The following is a 22,274-nucleotide window of genomic DNA, read 5'->3' as shown; positions in this document are numbered from 1 at the left end:
ATCAAAATTCTTTACAACAAAAATTATGGTCATGTTCATAAATTAAAAAAAAAAGTCATGAAAATATATACTAAATTGATACTACTTAAGTATGTTGCACCCAAATAAGCCTTCAAATCCGGCACTACTTCAATGGCTTTGATCAATGAAGCATCCACAACCTTCTTCAATGACTTTGATCAAGTGTAGACCTTCACCAAAATTAGACCGTGATAGATTTCAAAATGCAAAAATCATACAGAAAACATAAACAATACTTGGAAAAACAAACTTAGAAGTCTTTTCCTCTCTTGCAACTGCATATGATCCAGCAGCAACAAAATCATCATAAGCAACCTGAGATAAACATTTCATCAATTAAACTTAAAATGCACCACCATCCATCAAAAGCACCCATACATGTTAGGGATATTCATGTTCTGACCAAAACCAATCACCTTTCAAACTCATGGTATTCTTGAGGGAACTATTTTAGATACCTATGCATTTTACAAAATGATTTATGTTTAAGTAGGGGGTGTTCGAATTATTCTGTCCTGTAATCCACACAACACAAAAGTCATCTACAATCAATGCTTTAATGTTAAAACTTTGTCTAGTATACATTTACTACAATTTTTTAAACATTTGACCTGATTTCTAAGCTCCATGATCCTTGGTTCTTTTTCTAGATTTTCCCCTGTACAAGATGTGAGTTTAAAATGCATTTGTATATAGCATTTTTAAAAGAAACAGTTTCATGACAAAACTGGCTAGGAACTTACTAGCAAGCTGCAAAGTTTGATTACGAAGCTCATCCCTTACCTATTAGAAAATTAATAGACACGACGAAATAGTCAGACAGTTTAAACAATACAAGATTTTCACTCAGCACTCTGGCTTAAACTCAATAAAAACACAGATTTATGATTCAATATTCAGGTATATTATGATACTTTACCTCAGAAATCTCATGGCCCAAACATTACGAACATGAATGACCTTTGAAGGCTCAGTCATTTTCAATGGCCTGAACTGTAAAAGCCATGTTAAACTTTGGAAAACGACAAAAGCAGTGACCAGAACATGGAAAAAATCTGAATGTGATGGAAAGAAACAAACTTTGGATTAAACTAGAAAAGCCTATTATCTTTACAAGACTAGCATCCAAACAACCTTCTGAACTCTCTATAGTCTATAAAGCCAAAAGAGCATGAACCTGTCTACATTGACAACCCACTTAAGCATAAAATTTTCAATTTACTTGTTGCTACTAACCTGTCTCACCCCAAGGGTAGCTTGTAGAGGAGTGAGTCACGATGCATCTAAATGACTAAGTTGCACAGAACATCGGAAATAGCAACTACAGTAATGGATCCTTGAAAACAATGTTAGATGTTTTAGTCATTCAACATTGAAGTAGTAATGTGAGTGAAAGAGAAATCAACACAAAACCTATATTATTATACTCACTATATCAAATTAGGCAATTTCTTTAAGTTGCTAAAGTTCATGAAACTGGAAATGGGGTCAAAATTAATTCCTAAGAAGCAACTTTCCAGTTTCCTATATGCATTAATAAAAAATCTAGAAAAAGCTAAACACTAAATCAAATTCATTCCACACTTTCCAGCATTTTAAATTCATCAAACTAAATAAGCCTCCTAACCCAAATCCAAAATCTTTTGCTATTCCAAATTCACAAACTATACAGACCAAACACAACATTCAGTGCGCAAGAATTACAAAAAAAAAAAAAAAAAAAAAAAAAAAAAAAAAAAAACAAAAAACAAAAAACAAAAAACAAATAAAAACAAATAAAAACAAAAAAGGGTTAAAAAACATTAACAATAAACTTCAATCAGCAAAAACTCAAAGAAAGAGAGGAAAAGAATGAAGTTTAGCATAAACCAAGACTCATCCATCATCCATCTTCCAGCGAGTATATTTTGAGCGAAAAGAAAGCGAAGTTGCCCAAATCTGAACCGTCACCGAAAGAAAGAGCATTTAGAGCAAAAAGAAAGCGAATCCGTCCAGATCTGAGCCGTGCAGTTTGATTTTAGAGATTAGAAGAAATAAATTACAAAAAATTCGAAGGGAGACTTACCAGCGGTGGTGGAGGCTAGCAGTGGCGGTGGCATCTACTGCAGGTCGCGGCGGTTCACGGCTTCGAATAAGAGGGCGGAGCGAAGGAGCGTCGGCTGAGAGATAGAGAGTGACGATGGAAGAAGCCCTAGATCTTGATTTAATTTGCTAAGTATTTGGTTTGCGACTTGGGACTTGGGACTTGGGAGAATGCAAAAGTGGTTTTTTGGCTTCCCTCAGATCTGATTTAGTTTTATAAAAAATAAAAAAAATAAAAATATGCGGGGGACTTTTCGCGGCACCTTCTTCAGGAGTGTTAAATTTCTTACCATTTTTAATTTATACCTATTAGTCAATTTGAGTTTACCAACCAACAATACAGGTTGGACAGAATTTCCTTCCAACATTGGATGTTGAACGGAATTTCCGTCCAACGCGCGAATGTTGGACGGAACTTCCGACCAACTTTCCGTCCATCCTTCTTTTGCGATTGAAAGTTGAAGTTTTTATTAAAATACCGACCAACTTACGGTTGGACGGAAATAGCGAGATTTCCAGCAGTGTCCAGTTTTCCAAAAATTTTCAGAAATTATTTTCAAATTTCAAAATGAAAAACTCTGTTAGTAAACATGTTTTCTATAATTTTAAAAAATTTTGAGAAATTTCCAGTTAATAAATGCTCGTACAAGTCTTGATGAGTCATCGGATAGTCTTGTGAACTTGATAAGACCATATGGGAGAAGAACAGATAGACCACGCAGGTCAAATATTAATTAGAGTGCCAGACAACTTTTGTTTTTTTGTTTTGTATTGCTTTCTTTATTGGTGTAACTTTTCTTCTCCCATTATTGGTGTAACTTTCATTCTTACGTATGATGTTCCCAAAAAAAAAAACAAAAAACAAAAAACAAAAAAACGTAGGCAAATAAGATAAAGCCGATTATTGATAATTGATCATCACAATTTTCTCGTGTAAAATAAATTTATTAAATTTTAAAATATTCGGGTAGATGGGTGGAGACGGAGACAACCCAGTCAAATGGTTGACTTGATAAAATGATAATTATAAAGTTTTAAGTTCGATAGCTATAGATAAACTTGAGTTGTTTTATCACAATGTTAATTTATCTCATTATAGTTTTTTACCGACTATAGTTACAATATATGTTTCATTCAGAATTTATATTCAGATAACGATTACAAGTATTTTTTTGAAAAAATTTTTAAATCAAATTATAGTATTAGATGCCTCACACTTGTCTGGCAAATCTTTATTATTTTTTAATGATTGATTTCTATACAAATCCTTACTGCCAACTCAGCATGTTCCTGGTTGATGATATGCTCTAAAGATTTGCCGCTCGAACGGTTTCTAATCTCCACCTAACTCCGACTATTATTTAACGATATTACTTAACCCTCTTGAACTCTAATAATTTGAGTTTACGTAGTTGACAATCATATCCGAAATGAGTTTGAGTAGTTCGCTAGGTTTAGTAAATTTAGTTGAAAAGATAGCTGGAAGCTTTTAAAAAGAGTTAAAAGTTGAAAAATTATAAGCTAGAAGCTGAAAACTGAATAGTTGTTAAAATTAATTATTATGCTTGAAAGTGTTTTGGTAAAATTAGCTTTTTGATAATTTGATAAATGTAAAAAGACAAAAAAAAGACATATTCATAAAATTTAAATTAGTTTGTTTACATATTAAAATTCAACATTTTGTCTTCAAAAAAAATTTAACAATTTGAAATAAAATTATTAGCACAAACATGATCTAGCATCCATAATGAAGTAGCAATATTGTTGTGAATCTCCATCATCTCATAATAATAATAATAATAATAATAATAATAATAATAATAATAATAATAATAATAATAATAATAATAACAACAACAACAACAACAACAACAACAACAATAATAATAATAATAATTGCGGTAAAAGTTGAGGATAAAGGAGAAGAGAAAATGATTTTAATTAAAAATGGTAAATTATGTCATTTCTTTAAAATAATAAGAACAAAGTTGAAAAAAAAAAATAATAGGAAGCTACTAGTTTATTTTGAAATGCTACCCAAGGTAGGTTCCAAAATAAACTCTTATTTTAAGTTACAAGCTTATTTTTGAAACATTACCAAACAATAATTATACCTTATTAGTAGCTTAAAATAAGTTATAATTTAAGCTCCTAAATAAATTATGTCAAACAGACTCAATAATATACGTAATGAACTTGAGTAATAGTGAAAATCCACGCTATACACACAAATTATATTATATTATATTTACTAAAATAATAATGTAAGAAGCTAATAATTAGACAATAAAATAGTCTAAATAATTAAAATACATATTAATCCAAAGTTTTAAAGTTAATAATGAACTTAGTTAATCTCAAATAAAATTGGTTCAAAGTTTTAAAAATTCACCCACCGAGGTCAACTGGTCATAGAGGTGAAACTTTGGAAGAATGACCAGGGATCGAGTCTCACCAGCGGCGCGCAGTGAGCACCGGTCTAACCTCTGTGATTAATGTTCAGTTGAGTCACCATGATTTACAACTTCCCACCGCTTTGTTGGGCCGGGGTGTGGGGGGCCCTTAGGGTTGGGGTTCAGAAGAAAAATTCAAAATGCAAAAAGGTTGGTAGCGGTAGGCCTATGCGGTCTATCTCGAATTCTACTAGACATATTCTAAATTCCTATTTCCTTAGAGCAAATTAATTGGTTGATTTTTATTTTTATCATTATTTTTAGTTTTTGTTGGAAAAATAGAGCTAAGAGAGAGAAAATAATAGAAAATTAGAGAATTTAGTGTAATCGTCAAATCAAGCGGATGCATGAAAGACACGTACCTACTGGGCGTGTAAGTTATGCCCATATGTGACTTCAATATTATTACTTTTTTTTTTCAAGTATGAACAAACTCTCCATTTTTTTTTTTTGAAAACAACAAACTCTCCATTTAGCAATACAACTCTTCTCCCCTCTCCCATTTCTCCTCCAACTTGGAAAAAACCTAACCAAAATCGTTTTTTTTTTTTTTTTTTTTTTTTTTCAAAAACTAACTAAAAGCAACAATAGTGGTAGAACTCAAATTTGAGTTTTTTTTTTTTGTCAGACTAACAAAAAGAGAAAATGAGGAAATAATAATAATAATAATAATCGGTCGCCAACTAGGCGCCCAAGTTACACCTATGCATGACTTGAGCTTCTTTTCTTATTTTTTTTTTCTCGGATAAAAAAACCAAACTTAGCATATATAATAAACATATCTCACTCTTTACTTTCTTCTCCATTCGTGTGGGTCGTATAAATAAAGAAGGTATACCGTATACATCAAGAGTTTGAGTGTATAGTAGAAGTAAACTTGAGAGTCCATGTATTATTTTTCGTTTATTTCTTGTATTTTGAAAGTAGTGAAACCAATATTCAAATTCAGTGGTTTCAATATATTAAATTTAATATTATTCTCAATAATATATATAGAAATATAAATATAAATTATAAATTATATTTATAAATTTTTAAATATAAATTATAAATTATATTTATAAATTTTAAAAAACTAATTAAGATTGGGTCAAAATCACTTAATTGGACTATAATGTATATGGGCCTATTCGTTAATATAACTCATGGATTTATAATATGAATGTGGGACTCTTAACACCCTCCCCCTAAGTGGACTGAACAAGCTCTGATACCATGTTATATTGGGCAATATATTGCAGATGGGCCAAATCACATTAAAATATTGAATCCAACCTATTAACTAGTCTAACGCATGGTATAATAATCTCATATATTATCTCTTATTGTATAAATGTGGGACTCTTAACATAAATAAATGTTTTCATTTTACAATTGTCCACGATGCGTTTTCATACTTTAAAAACACTGTATAATTTGTTCGTTATCAACAATGTTTTCTAACACATCCTTTTCAATAAAAGTATTCAAACAATCATTCATCAAGTTATCTACCATTCGATTGCGCAATATATTCTTCACTATCTTCATTGTTGAAAAAGTTCTTTCAACACTTGGATTCGCCACCAGTAATATTAAAGCTAATTTCACAAGTAAACAAACTAATGAATATACACTATTTTTCTTTGTCTCCAGTAGTTTTTAACAAGAGAACCAACATCTTCGATATTGAAAAATGCATGTTAGACCACACACTAATGATATTATAACGTTTACAAGAACCTTCAACAATATTTAGCAAAGTACCAATATTTTGAAAAAGTGAAGCAACGCAAAAGAAATATATAAGTTTTGAACTTAACTATGAAACTCTATAGCTATTGCAAGAAAATAGGAAAAGTTATTAGAAAAAAATTAGGACTTTTCCAATTCTTTGTTTCAATTCCTGCTCTCTGGTTTGCACTTTCGGTTCTCATGAAACAGAGAGTTATTAAATTTTTTATTATTATATTTTGAGAATTAAAATTTTCTATTTATTATATGTTGACCTTTATTATATTTATTTTAGTACGGTCAATTTTAAGATTTTTTTAAAGTATATATATATATATATATATGATTTTATAATAAAGTATATATATGTATATGGAAGTATGTAACACTCCCGAGAACTTGCACTGACGAAGAAAGGAAAGAGTAGAAATAGGGAGAAGAAGAGACTAATAAGGTTTAGAGAGAAAAGAGAGAGAATGAGAAGAAGAAATTGAATTTGTATAAATTTCCCATGCAACCTCTTAGCGTGTATATATAGTAACTAGTATTTGTCCCGTGCGATGCACGGATAAAAATTTATAAGTATTGTTGTAATGTTATGATACAAAGCAGAATTAGTTTTATTAAAAATGTAAATATAGTTATACAATGTAATATTTAAATGTTAAAGACAATAATGCATTCATATTGCGGTCGTTATATCGTGGACCGCGGTGCACGTGCATCGCGGTCAAAACGGCGCCGTTAGTTTTAACGGAGCGCGAATTTTTTTGTATGTTAATTACCAACTAACACTACAATATCTAAACCGAGACACTACCTCATGTATTATTTTTATATTATGAAATGAAACTGCAGTTATATCAAAATGATACTATAGTTGTGGTGAAATGAAACTGCAATATATATAAAATGAAACTGAATAACATTTCACATATTTGAGCGTATATTGTACTATGAAGGTGTAATTATATCAAAATGATCATATAGTTGTGTTTAATAAAACTATAGTGTATATAAAATTCAATTAAATAATATTTTCACACATTTGAGTCTATAAATATCGAATGAAACTGTAGTTGTGTTGAACTGAAACTGCAGTGTATACAAAATGAAACTGAATAACAGAGTTACTTTTTGCGGAAAGGTGCGGAACGGTGGGAAACAGATTTTTTTTTCCCATTAAACAAAACGACGTCGTTTTCATGCGCGATGCATAATCGATTATGCACTGCGGTGCATGATATAATTTGCCTTCATATTGCTAATCTCATTTGCAATAATGATCTTACAAAGTTAAACGGACCGAGAAAGACCCGGACCACCTCATGGTTTACACACACACACACACAAAAAAAAAAAAATAATAATAATGATCTTACAAATCTATTAATATGCATTCACATTTAGACGGGAAAATTTTTCCCTACTTGATTTTACTTTACCTAACTTTCTTTGTTAATTATTAAAAAACTAATCAAAATTACAAACTATTAAAAAGTTTTATATATATATATATACACTAACTTAATAAAAAATAAAAGTTCTAATATGACAAATGTTGGGCCAATATATAATTACATTTTTTTTAAAATTTATGGGCCAAATCTATCTCATTGCTGGAGCTCATTTTCCCAAAGCCCATTCACAATTTTCGCAATCATTATTGTGTGGACCATGGTCCACACAAATTGTGTGGACTATATTTTGTTTATTATAAAGTAATATATATTTAGTACAAAAATAATGTACATTCAGTACAAAAATAATGTATATTGTATACAGGGGATATACATTATTTTTGTTCTGAGTGTACATTATATTGTATAATGTACATTCAGTACAAAAATAATGTACATTTATGGCCCGTTTGGTTCACGGAATAGGCCGGGAATGGCATAGCATTCCCAGTAATAGGCCTATTCCTTTGTTTGGTAACCATTTCTATTACCAGGAATAATATTCCTAGTAATAGCCTATTACCTCAAATAAGGTAATAGCTATTACTAGCCCCCCCCCCCCCCCCCCCCCCCCCTCTGGTATTAGCCTATTACTGAACGCTCAGGAATAGATTTTAGAATCTATTTTCTTTTTTACCCCTTTCTTTAACCTAATTTTTTTATCCTATCCTATATATAAATTTATCATATTTCACCACCGTCGTGGCCACCACCACCATCACTGCCGCCGCCGCCACCATCACCATCACCACATCGCCACAAACCGTCGTCGCCCCCACCACCACTGCCGCCCCCACCACTACCACCGCCGCCACCACCATCACCACTACCACCCCAGCACCACCACCGCCACCACCACCATCGCCACCACCGCCATCACCATTGCCGCCACCACCACCACTGCCACCAGAACCACTAGAACCACCACCAAGCAGCACCACTTCCACCACAACCGTCGCCGCCCCCACCACCACTGCCACAACAGTCACCGTCACCACCACCACCGTCGCCCCCACCACTGCCACTGCCACCGCCACCACCACCACTACCACCCCAGCACCACCACCACCACCATCACCACCACCGCCACCACCATCGCCATTACCACCGCCACCATCACATATTTTTATAAGGGTATTTATGTCTTTTAAAACATATTTCATTTCTATTCCTTAAATCAACCAAACACTGTAATATAATTCCTAAAGTATATTCCTTCCGCGAACCAAACAATAAAATACAATTCCTATTCTATTCCTTGCATATTCCATTCCTTATGGAATAACATTCCTATTACCTTAAAATTCATTCCGTGAACCAAACGTACTGTTAGTATATTAAAAATGTACTTTTTGTTATGATCCACATACCATTGTGTGGATCATGGTATATACAATAATTTGCCCAATTTTGGAGGGAAAACTAGTTTTGGAGGGAAAGCTAGGATTCTGTTTTATTATATATAAAGAATAAAGATAAAGATGGTCTAATGGAGCTAACAATTCAACACTCAACATAATAAAAGCCTGTAAATCTAATTTATTTCTACTGAAATAACAGATAATAGCTTGGCACGATTTCAAAAAACTGCCAGCGATTAAACGACGCCGTTTGAAAAGGCTCCAACTGTTGCCAACGGATTTGCTCGAAACGGTGTCGTCTGATCTGTGCTTTGTTCAACTTCCTTTCAATTGCCTGCATCCAAATGACATTGTTTTCTTGAGTTAATCACCATTTTGGTCCCTCAATTGTTTCTCAACTGTCAATGTAGTTCTAACTTTAAATTTCAACCAATTTGATCATCGAATTGTATAAAATTTTGTCAATTAAATCATTTTAGGGACCAAAATGGTTATTTCTACAATTTTAAAATTTCGTCAATTTGGTTTTTGAAAATTAAAGCGCCCACGGTTCGGTTCCAATCTGATTTCGATTCGGAACCGACGATTAGCTGTTTCAAGATAGGCAGAATTGGAACCTGAACCTTCTTTGGACGGTTCCCGTCCAGTTCCAGAACCGACGGTTCCAATTAGAACTGCCGATTCTAACCGGACTTTTTTTTTTTTTTTTTAAATGTTATTTGGTATAGACACACACACACACACACACACACACACACACGGTTCCGAACCGGAACCGCCCGGTTCCGGTTTGTTGTGGTTCCAGTTTGTTAAAATAATTAACCAGAACCGTATGTACGGTTTCGATTCAGTTCGATTAAAAAAGTAACCAGTTGGTTCGAAGTGAACAATGATCATGTTTAGTGAAAGAATTTAATTGACGAAATTTTAAACAATTCAAGAATTAAATTGGTTAAAATTAAAAACTAGAAACTATATTGATATTTGGAAAACAATTAAGCGACCAAAATGTTGATTTCCCCATATTTTCTTCCTTCAGCAATTCTTTCTTTTATCTTCCTGCCTCTTTTCCTCCTATCTCTTCCCCACTTTTTTGACTCTTGATGTTCACCATCCAGGGCTGTTAATGTAATAAACAATAAGTTTGACTGGTGTCAATTGACCCCACTCATATCAACATAGCTTTGCCAATGTCTTTTGGTGACGACTTTTAAATCCACAACCTGTCTTCCACCTTAAATCTTAATTAGCTTCACGTAAAATTTACTTTTAACCGTAAGATGATAGTTCAATTGTTGTCACAAACATTAAAAATTTATATTAAACACATTACATACAAGTATGCAATTTAATGTTAGATCTCTCATTAGCTGGAAGGTGAGTTGAGTTAATTTAAAATTAAATCCGCTTTAATCGTTCGAACTGTGATGACTCTTCCTTTGATCTTGTTATCTTTGATATCAAAGATATTCTACGTTCACTCACAAACGTAAATATCTCTCATATTTATCAATTGAAGCATGTACTCCATCTCAACTAAAAGCCTAAGCTGATAGTTGAATACACAATAATGGATATATGCTCACACGTGTACGGTGGATTCCAACCATCATAGTCGCAATCGCTTATGAGTGGCGTTGAGATTCAAACCCATGACCTTTGGTCTGGCTCTGATACCAAATTGAAGCATGTGCTCCATCTCAACTAAAAGCCTAAGCTGATAGTTGGATACACAATAATGGATATATGCTCACATTATCGTGCATGTTCTATGTCTGTACGTCACGAGTGACATACTAGTATACTACTCTTCCTTCTTTCATTGTCAATGAATTATACTATGATTTGAATTAATGAAGTTTCTTTCTTTCTTTCTCAAAAATATAAATAAATAAATAAATAAATAAATAAATAAATAAATAAATAAATAAATAAATAAACAGCAGCCCTCGTTTTGGAGAGGACAAATAAAATTTGAAATTGTGCGTTGAATAAGTCAGACATATCACGTGTCTCTGCCTGGCTTGTCACTATGATGTATATATACAGAGTATTCTATTTTCTTTGATTTTATTTGTTTGAAAATTTTCATGTAAAAACAAAAACATCGCGTTTTCCATTCTTTACAGCACGACAAGGATAATGATGGTCATGTACAGTACTATAACAAATAATAATTTGATGAACTCAAATACTTAATTACTAATGGATGGAGTGTTGTTGCATTTTAGACTTTTTTTTTTTTTTTTTTTTTTTTTTTTAGTGGTGAGCTGAGGTTTAAGTCTTATTATAGATATATAATTTGGAGTTGGACTCTTAAATTCATGACTTAGGTTGGGTTATTTGTGTATAGAAACATACAATCAAGTATGAGTCTCGAAGTTGGATAAGCTCGACTTTTCTCTTTATAGACTTAGAAGCGAATTCATGAGATTTAAGATATAGTCTAATGAAATTAAAAAAAAAAATTGTTATCATAAAAAGAAAAAAAAATCTTCGTGAAATGGTTTTAAGAATGGTCTCACGTAATTTATAATTTTTTATTTTAATTAATTTTTAAATTAAAAAATAAAATTACTTGTGACTTAGATGTAACTTATTAATTAAGTTAATTGCATAAAAGTGAAAAGATGAAGATCTAATTAGAGCTTTAATTTTATTAATTTAAAGGATTAATTTCACTTTGACATATATTTGAAGGGTCTATTTGACCCTTATCCATTTTTATAAACACATATTTACTTACTTTTTTTTTTTTGATGAAATATTTACTTACTTTCAAAATGTACATTTACTCTACAATGACGTTAAATTGTCAGTGCTACTATAATTAATTTTGACTTTGGTTTACAAGTCAACAATTGGGGATGATAATTTCAACCTCTTCCGCGAATATCCACTTGAATCCGCCCTTACATGGGTCGAGTTTTTTTTGGTAGTAATGGATAATGAGTCGGGTTGAATTTGGGTTCTATGTATGTACCATTCGAATTGTGAACATTCAGTATGTAAATTGTGTAACTTTTTATCTGGATTCATCATGCTAGGTGGACCTGAGTCCATGATATAAATATTGGTGTGAGTGTGTGTATTATAATAAATTAAGTACTAGTACGTAGTTGTTTATAAAAATTTATATAACTTTGTATAATTTTGTACTATTTTTATATCTAAACTAATAAGTTTATTTTAAAAATTAACAATTTAGTTATTATCAATGTTGAAAAAATCGCTAGGCGCCCTCTAGGCGTCTGGGGACCGCCTAGGGCGCCTAGGCGGGCGCCTAGAACGCCTAGGCGGGCGCCTAGTGCGCCTAGCCGGGCGCCTAGGCTGCCTAGCACCTAGAGGCGCGATTTTTGCAACAGTGGTTATTATATTTAAGAGTGTTGCAAAATCCCGCATAGGCGGCGCCTGGCCGCATCGAGGAACGCCAAAATCGGCCACCTTTGCGGCCGAACTCCTTTTTATTTTATTTTTATTTTTTATTTTTTGGCGAATAACCCCTAAAAAAATAAAAATAAATAAATAATCGGGCGCCTAACGTCTTTTTCAACACTGATATTTAAATATTTTTATTATTTTATGTTTTAGTATAAGTAGTGAATTTTATTATTTTATTATGTGTAAGTAATTTAAATATTTAAAAAAAAAAAAAAAGATGATAAGTGGTGGGTACTCGTAATAGGCACCAACACCCGGTAAAGTGGATTACGTTTTGAAAAAAAATCCATCCAACACTAGTTGGGGTTGGGGGTGGGTAAAGAAAATATAAGGTGGGTTGGGTGATGGATATACTTAGGGATGGCAACGGGGCGGGGCGGGGGCGGGGAGTATACTCCCTGTCCCCGTCCCCGTCCCCATCCCTGGCGGGGAATTAAAAATAGTCCCCATCCCCGTTCCCGCGGGGAATTTGGCGGGGAACAGTTCGAGAGATTGTGGACATGGTGTCCAGTAAGAAGCCCGATTTTGTATTTCTAATGGAAACCATAGTTTGCCAGGATCATGGAGCGGCTCCGGGTGAAACTTGGTTTCGATGGTGTGTTTAAAGTTGATAGTGTAGGAACAAAAGGAGGATTGGCATTACTGTGGAGAACGAATGGTACGACAAGCCTGTTGAGTTACTCTAAAAATCATGTGGATATTGAGGTAACAATGCCGGGGTTTGATAAGTGGAGGATGACAGGGTATTACGGTTATGCGCAAAGGGAAAGACGGAATGACTCTTGGGAATTCATCAAGTCCTTATCGCATCGCTCTGAGTTGTCATGGGTTATTATAGGGGATTTTAATGATCTCTTATATTAGTATGAGAAGCGAGGGGGGAATCCCCATCCAGAGACACTATTACGTGGCTTCGGGGAAACTATTGATGAGTGTGGGCTAGCTCAATTACCTATGTAGGGGTACCCGTTTACCTGGGAAAGAGGGGAGGGGACTGTAGACTGGATTGAGGAGAGATTGGATAAGGTGCTGGTCACGCAGGAATGGCGAGATGTGGTGAGAGAGGCAAGTGTCTTAAACATCCTAACCCGATGCTCAGATCATTCTTCTCTTTTCCTTGGGATTCTGAATCTTCGGGAAAGGACAGGTGGTGGGAGAAAAGGGTTCCGTTTTGAGATGGCCTGGCTTCATGATGAAGGCTGTAGGGGAGTGGTTGAGACGACATGGATTGAAGGAAGAGATAGAGGTTTACAAGCCTGTATTGAGTTATGTGGTAATAAATTATCACGATGGGGAGGTGATAAATTTCATAGATTTGATGAGAAATTGAGGTGCCTACGCAAGGAACAGTTCCGGCTACGGGGATGCACAGACCAAAATTCGTTGGATGAATATCAGCGATTGGAGGAACGCCTGGACCAATTAGAAGCTCAGGAGGATGCTTTCTGGAGACAGAGGGCGAAACAACACTGGCTGAAGGGGGCAGACGCGAATACAAAATTCTATCACAGGTATGCCTCTCACCGTAAAAAGAAAAACACAATTTCTAAAATTATGAATGATGATGGGGATTGGGTGGAGGGAGATGCCATGAGAACGACTGTTTTTGATTATTATCGGAATATTTTCTCGTCAAACCAGTCCCAGATGGATGAAAATTTTTATGCCAATGTCTTGCCCCGGGTGTCACATACACAGAACGAAGCCTTATTGCGCCCCTTTGAAAAGGATGAGGTAAAAACGGCCATATTTGCTATGTTTCCAGATAAGGCGCCCGGCCCGGATGGAATGAATCCGGGTTTTTATCAACAATTCTGGGATGTGGTGGGAGGGGATGTGTCGGATTTTATTGTGAACTGTTTGAATACACGGACCTTTCCAGCCAACTTAAATGATACTGATGTGGTTCTAATACCGAAGAAGAAAAATCCAGAACGGGTCTCGGATCTCAGGCCTATAGCGCTAAGCAATGTGATATATAGAGTCATGGCTAAGATGATTTCAGCCAGGATGAAACCACTCATGGATGATATTATTTCTGATACACAGAGTGCATTCATACCTGACAGATTGATTACAGATAACATTTTGATTGCTGTAGAGGTTGGCCACTTTTTGAATAGAAAACAATGTGGAAAGATGGGATGGGGTGCTTTAAAGCTGGATATGGCAAAAGCATATCACCGTATAGAATGGCCCTTCCTGCGAAACATCTTAACAACCTTGGGTTTTAATAATATATGGGTGGATCTTATCATGTTATGTGTGACTACTGTGTCTTATAATATCAAATTGAATGGAACCCGAGGTTTGCCAATCATCCCGTCTCGTGGACTCAGGCAAGGATACCCGTTGTCCCCATATCTGTTTATTATCTGTGCGGAGGGACTCTCTTTGTTGTTACAACAGGCACAGGTTCAGGGAGCAATTCATGGGTGCAGAGTTGCAAGGGGTGCACCCTCTATTTCACATTTATTCTTTGCTGATGACAGCTTATTATTCTTTAAAGCAAATGTGCAGGAAGCAAATGCAATAAAGCAGTGTTTGACACGATATGAAAATTTATCTGGCCAAGTGGTAAATTATCATAAGTCCAGCATATGCTACAGTAAGAATACACAGGATGATGATAGGGATGATGTGGCGCAGATACTTGGGGTTACTCAAGCACCAAACTTTGGGAAATATTTGGGACTCCCCTCATTTGTAGGAAGAAATAAGAAGGCAGCTTTTTTGTATATTGAAGATATGATAAGGCAGAGAATCCTTTCTTGGAATAAGAAGTTGTTATCGCAAGCTGAAGGAAGTCTTGTTGAAAAGTGTGGCCCAGGCAATGCCCACTTTCTCAATGAGTGTCTTTTTATTACCTATGGGGATTTGCACAGCTATTGAGCGAACCATGAACCGGTATTGGTGGGGTCTGGGAATGAACGTGGAATCCATTGGAAGGCTTGGGACAAATTATGTATACCAAAAAAGTATGGTGGCCTGGGTTTCAAAGAACTGCATGCATTTAATATAGCGATGCTGGGTAAACAGGCGTGGCGGTTTCTAACAAAGCCTGACTCATTGGTCTCACACAGAGCGAGATATTACCCAAAAGGAACCTTTTATGATGCCAAGGTAGGAAATAATCTCAGTTTCTGTTGGCGCAGTATAATGGCAGCTCAGAACATGATTTGTAGTGGAACCAGGCGCAGAATTGGAAATGGAAAGACAACCCTCATCTGGGATCACCCATGGTTGCAGGATGAACAAGGCCCAATGATTCATACTGATAAGCCTCCATATTTAAATAATGCAGCAGTGGTGGGATTAATTGATCATAACACACAGACCTGGGATGCGGATATATTGGCAGATATTTTTAATCCTACGGATGTGACTAGGATAAAAAAGATCCCAGTATCACCGGATTATGAAGCTATGTGGTATTGGCATGATGATCAGGGAGGTAATTATACTGTTAAGAGTGGCTACAAAACAATTGTGGGTAATCTCAATGATAATACAGGCACTCATAATTTGTTGCGCCTATGGAAGTTAAAAGTCCCCCCAAATGGAAAACATTCTTATGGAAGGCTTTGAGTGGTATCCTCCCTACTACAACAAACTTGATTATAAAGAGAGTGGAAGTACAACCAACATGTGCTATGTGTGGGATAATGGATGAAGACACAATGCATGCTTTAGTAACATGTGGTTATGCAAGTTCCATTTGGGCTCAATCTCACCTTCCGATCCCCATGATAGCAATAAATATTTTTCATACTTGGTTTAGTGATCTATTAAATATTTTGGACACTAACCAAATTGTTCACGCAGCTGCAATTTTATACTATATTTGGAGAGCCAGAAACGGAGCGGTATGGGATGCATGTCTACCGCGACCACAAAAAGTGTTAGCCTTGGCCGAGGCCACCACACTTGCATGACAAAGGGTCCACCCCACCCACCGCCAAACGAACCACCAGGCTGCCGCACAATGCCCTACTACCGCCACTGCCGTGGCACGGCAGCAGCAGCAGCATATCACGGCCGGTGTTGTGACTGCCAAGGGGGCTGCCGAAGAGGACACACGGGTGGAGTCTACCGAGCCGAGACGGAAATGTTATGTCGATGCCGGATTCATGGCTGCTACAGGAAAGGCTACGGTTGGCGCGGTTTTGTTCAACGAGGAAGGGGGATATGTATCAGCATTCAGTGCACCCTTATCAGATTGTCTCTCCCCGCTTATGGCTGAGGCAATAGCATGCAAGGAAGGCTTGTCTTGGTTATGGAATCGTGGGGAACGCTCGGTACGCTTACTCACAGATTGTTTGACCCTACAACAATATTTGACAAATCAAGTTGTCACAGTTCGGACTTACGTTGGCTATGCCATTGATGCTTGTAGAGCACGCATTATTTCTTTCGATTACTGCACAGTTGATTTTATTCCTAGATCAGAGAGCTATTTAGCACATAGTTTAGCGGCTTCTGCATTTAATTCTTCTACAATTATGTATTCGGACGATGTCCCTCCAGACTCTTTTTGTGAGTACTTTTAATATATGCCTTATTGGCCACCTTTCAAAAAAAAAATTCGTTCAAACAAAGAAACGTGATAGATTGGGAATCTAAGTCGATCTTAATTAAAGATTTGGTTAGTAATCAGTTAAAAATGTTACGAAGATTTCACTGTCGGATGTAACATTCACCTTACACATTTTTACGTCCAGATTCATTGAATCAAATCCCGTCCTCGTTCATCCCGGAAATTACCAAATTGACCAGATTAACGCTGTTCATTACGCGCCGCAAATGGCCACATTTTCGTAAATTCGCTATTATTTTCACGTTCAATATAATCACGGAAGATGAAGACAACAATCTTCAACAGACACCGCCGGAGCAAAATCACGTGCAAAGCCATTTTCTCCGCTCTCCGGGATGTCGCCGGTGATCGGAGCTGACGCGCCGCTGCTCCAGAGGAGAGACACGCCGGCGGAGAGAAGGCTGGTGATATGCCGGGCGGTGTTTAACGTGTCGACGAGCATCATCGGCGCCGGAATCATGTCCGTTCCGGCTACCCTGAAGGTGCTCGGCGTGATTCCGGCGTTCGTTTTGACGGTGGTCGTGGCCGTGCTGGTGGATGTTTCCGTTGATTTCCTGCTCAGGTTCACGCACGCCGGCAGCGCGTCGACTTACGCCGGTCTGATGAAGGAGAACTTCGGAAAGATTGGCTCTGTGGCTCTGCAAATTTGTATTATGATTACTAATCTTGGTTGCTTAATTATGTACCTCATTATCATCGGTAAGCACCATCGGATTATTACTAATCTTGGTTATATACATAGTTTCTTTCCAACTTCAATTTCAATTCAACTTCTATTATATAAGCCCAGAAAGTACACTACTGGAAATTATGGAATTTCTAACCACCTGGAAGTCATCTTATATCAAGTCCAAAGTAAAAAGTGATCGAAAATAGCAACAAAAGTTTTTCCAGATATCATAAATGGTTGGAACAAGATTTTCAACTTGATTTAAAATCACTTTCAGGTGGTTGAAAATTCTATAATTTAAGATCACTTTGTGGTTGGAAATTCTATAATTTTCAGCAAATTATGAAATTTCTGACCACCTGAACTTGATCTTAAATCAAGTCGAAAGTAAAAAGTGATCAAAAATAGCAAAAAAAGTTTCTCCTGATACCAAAAAATGATCAGAACAAAGGCTTTCAACTTGATTTAAGATAACTTTTAGGTGGTCGGAAATTCTATAATTTTCAGTAAATTATAGAATTTGTGACCACCTAAAAGTGATCTTAAATCAAGTTGAAAGTAAAAAGTGATTGGAAATAGCAACAAAAGTTTTTCCGAATACCAAAAATGGTCGTAACAGATTTAAGATCATTTTCAGGTAGTCAGAAATTTCATAATTTTCAGTCGTGTGAAACAAGTCTAACAATCTGATCAATTTGGCTGTTGAATGTGTGGCAGGGGATGTTCTATGTGGAAATGGTACAGAACACATGGGCATTTTGCAAGAATGGTTTGGCATTCACTGGTGGAACTCGCGATCTTTCTCCATCTTTTTGGTCGTCATCTTCGTCATGCTTCCTCTGGTTTTGTACCGCCGCGTAGGTCAGTATTATTATATGACGACAACCTTAAAAAACATCGATGATGTTTTTCTTCTGCCCATTGAGATCATCATCGAATGTTGTTGTTGCAGAGTCATTGTGGTGGAGTTCCGCTATAGCAGTGCTCCTAGCAGTTGTGTTTGTCGGAATATGTATAGCGATGGCGATCTACGCCCTCATTAATGGCGAAACCGAGACGCCAAGAATGCTCCCAGAACTGGATGGCAGCGCTTCCTTCTTCCAGCTTTTCACAGCTGTTCCTGTCATTGTTACAGCCTTCACATTTCACTTCAATGGTAAATCTTTCACCCAATCATCGTACTCTCCTTTAGTACTATGTCATCATATAATTAACTATCAGTTTAGACTTTTAGTACATATAATTCAATTGTTCAAAAATTGTATGTGCAGCTTCATCTCAAGTAAAACGAACATTGTAGCTCATTTATCAACTTAAACTCTTAGTTAAAGACAAAACACATCATTCAATTTGTTAAAAAATTGTATGTACAATTCATCCCTAGTAAAATTGACATTTTATAGTCCAAGTATAAGTTTAGAATTTTAGCTGACACAAAACACGTCATTTAATTCGTTCAGCAGTTCATCCTAACTAAAACTAACATTATATAATCTAATTATCAGTTTAGACTTTTTAGCTATGACACGTCGTTCAAAAACTTGTATGTACAAATCATCCTAAGAAAAACTAGTATTTTGTAATCCAACTATCAAGTTAAACTATTAGTTGAGACAGAACACGTTGTTCAATTGCTCAAAACTTGTATGTACAATTTATCATAAATAAAACTGACATTTTGTAGTCCAACTATCAGTTTAGACTGATAGAACACGTCATTCAATTCGTTTTAAATTTGTATGTGCAATTCATTTTAAGAAAAATTAGCATTCTGTAGTCCAACTATCAACTTAGACTAATAGCAGCTGAGACAGAACACGTCATTCAATTATTCAAAACTTGTATGTACAGTTCAACCTATGTAAAACTGACATTCTGTGATCTAAGTCATCTAGCTACCCGCTTAGACTTTTAATTTAGAGATTACACATCATTTATTTCCTTCAAAAATTATATTTGCAGTTCATCCTATTGGAATTGAGATAGGGAAACCTTCTGTCATGGCTTCTGCTGTCAAGATCTCACTAGTACTCTGTGCTGGCCTGTATTTCATGATTGGGATCTTCGGGTACCTTCTGTTTGGAGAATCAATCAATGCAGACATCCTCGTTAACTTCGACCAGACATCCTCAGGTTCCGCGATCAGTTCACTGCTGAACGATGTTGTCCGGTTGAGCTACGCGCTGCATCTGGTGCTGGTGTTTCCATTGCTGAACTTCTCGTTGAGGGCCAACATTGATGAACTCTTGTTCTCCAAGAAGCCTCCTTTGGCCAAAGACACAACCAGATTCGTGTGGCTTTCGCTGTTCTTGTTAGCCGTTTCTTATGTTGCTGCTATGCTTATTCCTAGTATCTGGTACATTTTCCAGTTCATGGGATCAACCGCTGCGGTCTGTCTCGCCTTCATCTTCCCCGGCGCCATTGCTATAAGGTACTCCTCAACTTCTTTTTTGAGTGAAGAGGGAAACTCGCAACCAGTACGGGAAAGTGTTTACTGGGTTGGTTAAAACAACATAGGTTGTTCATAGCTGAACCTAGCCTTCTAACCCATCAACATAGGTTATTTATAATTGACTGACTAAATAAAAAAGGTTGTAAAAATTAGTGTTGTAAAAATCGGTCTAGACGGCTGCCTAGGCCTACACTATTTCAGCTAGGCAGCTTTTAGTCGGCTGACCGACTAATCGGTTGACTATGCGCCGACAGGGTCGAGTTGAGTGCCTAACTCGGCCGAGTCGGAAGCCTAACACGGCCGAGTCGGAAGCCTAATTCGGTCATGTTGGCGCTCAACTCGGTCGAGTGATTTTTTTTGCCTACTCGGCTACTCCTCTTCTATATTTCTCCAGTTATGGACTCAACTAACTATCTAACATATGCAGTTGACTAGTTTGGGGGATTATAACAGTTTAACAACTCGAGTGAGAAAAAAAGGAAATAATATACTTGGATTATTAGGCGGCCTAGGCACTAGGCTCCCCCGGACGCCCAACTAGCGTCTAGCGCCTTCTGCAACATTAGTTAAAACAACATAGGTTGTTCATAGCTGAACCCAACCTTCTGATCCTGGTTAGATGTTAAATCAACATAAGTTGTTCATAACTGATTGACTCAAACCAAGAAGATCAATATTTCACTTCATTGGGAGTCGAATTTAAAACCTTGTAGTTACCAAATCAATTCAATAACGTAATTGAACAATTTAGTTGGGATTGTCCCAATGGACCCTGTATTCCTTGTGGTATTCCTCAACTTCGTTTTAACTAAAAGTTTATGATTAGTTTGCCTTGGCTTACCTTATTTTTGTCTAATTGGCAGAGACATCCATGGAATATCTACTAGGAAGGACAAGATTATAGCGGCAATCATGATCGTTCAAGCGATCATAACTAGCTGTATAGCTATTTACTCCAATGTATACAACTTCATTATTAGTGGAACCAGTTCGTAGTTTCATTGTTTATCCAAGAAATGAATTTGCATTCATACATGGTTCTATACTTGTATGTATTTGTGTTGTACGAGTTATTGTTTGGGTAGTTGCAAGATTTTTTGGAAAGTCTTGGACTATGAAACTTTGTTGTAAAATGGCCCTATTAGCTTAGCCTTTTGATTTTTTATAGATAAGATATTCAAAATGTTGTGAGTTAAATGAGTGCATGGGTAGATTATACTTTGGGTCTGTATCGTTCACTATCTAGAAATGAGAATCAAAATCACAGTTATTGTTTGATTGATAATTTTTTAAAACATAATTATGGATTCGATTATCTTTTTAATTAAAACCCCCATTTTTTGATTAAAAATAGGTATAATTTCATCTTATTCATCCTCATTTGTCGCCTACCAATCTATCGCCTCCTCACTACATCCCTTGACGGTTCATCACCATTCACTTTGTATTGGTGTTTTGGATGTCAATAAATTAGGATCCATTGCCTTAATTTTTTATTGAGTTAATACCCAAAATCGTCCTCGACTATACTGGTTTTTCTCAATTTCGTCCTAAACGACTTTGGTGACCTAATATCGTCCCAGACTTTTGTGTTTTGCTCAATTTAGTCCCAGACTTTTGTGTTTTTGCTCAATTTAGTCCCTCATTTGTTATTCTGTCCATTTGGTGTTAAATAAATAGACAATTCAGTCATTTTAATATTGGCATCTCTTTACTCATAGACATGTGAACTGCGAAATCCTTTTTTTTTTTACGAATTACTCCCAGAATTACTCCTAAAACTACGAATATAAAATTTGATTTGCAGGTACGGGAGTAATTCTGGGTGTAATTCGTACAAGAAAGAGGAATTTCGCACTTCACAAGTTGAAAGTAAAGAGAGATCAATATTGACATTACTGAATTGTCCCTTTATTTAACACCAATTTGACGAAATAACAAATGGAGGACTAAATTGAGCGAAACACAAAAGTCTGGGACGATATTAGGTCGCCAAAGTCGTTTAGGACGAAATTGAAAAAAAC

General features: G+C 35.9%; 3 protein-coding genes and 1 long non-coding RNA gene across 4 annotated transcripts; 3 read left to right on the top strand and 1 right to left on the bottom strand.

Annotated features, from left to right (window-relative positions):
- Nucleotides 1-305: 305 nt before the first annotated feature.
- On the bottom strand, nucleotides 306-1,251 carry LOC109154938. Its single transcript, XR_002049820.1, has 4 exons — nucleotides 941-1,251; nucleotides 765-804; nucleotides 633-679; nucleotides 306-336 (listed from the first exon to the last, which is right to left on the bottom strand). It is a non-coding gene; the product is annotated as an uncharacterized LOC109154938 (long non-coding RNA).
- Nucleotides 1,252-15,555: 14,304 nt separating this feature from the next.
- Nucleotides 15,556-16,119, top strand: LOC109154900. Its single transcript, XM_019302638.1, has one exon. The coding sequence runs from the start codon at nucleotides 15,556-15,558 to the stop codon at nucleotides 16,117-16,119; it is 564 nt and encodes a 187-aa protein (XP_019158183.1).
- A 542-nt stretch (nucleotides 16,120-16,661) lies between these two features.
- Nucleotides 16,662-17,081, top strand: LOC109154899. The gene has a single exon (XM_019302637.1). It carries the CDS (start codon nucleotides 16,662-16,664, stop codon nucleotides 17,079-17,081), a length of 420 nt encoding a protein of 139 aa, XP_019158182.1.
- Nucleotides 17,082-17,387: 306 nt separating this feature from the next.
- Nucleotides 17,388-21,447, top strand: LOC109154976 (putative sodium-coupled neutral amino acid transporter 7). Its single transcript, XM_019302707.1, has 5 exons — nucleotides 17,388-17,827; nucleotides 18,516-18,659; nucleotides 18,751-18,954; nucleotides 19,761-20,229; nucleotides 21,114-21,447. The coding sequence occupies exons 1-5, from the start codon at nucleotides 17,464-17,466 to the stop codon at nucleotides 21,244-21,246; spliced, it is 1,314 nt and encodes a 437-aa protein (XP_019158252.1). The 5' UTR covers nucleotides 17,388-17,463; the 3' UTR covers nucleotides 21,247-21,447.
- The last annotated feature ends 827 nt before the right edge of the window (nucleotides 21,448-22,274 follow it).

Source organism: Ipomoea nil, unplaced genomic scaffold (genome assembly GCF_001879475.1).
Source record: "Ipomoea nil cultivar Tokyo-kokei standard unplaced genomic scaffold, Asagao_1.1 scaffold2662, whole genome shotgun sequence".
NCBI classification, from domain to species: Eukaryota; Viridiplantae; Streptophyta; class Magnoliopsida; order Solanales; family Convolvulaceae; genus Ipomoea; species Ipomoea nil.
Note: the sequence above shows the minus strand (reverse complement) of the source record. Positions and strands in the feature narration are given on the sequence as shown.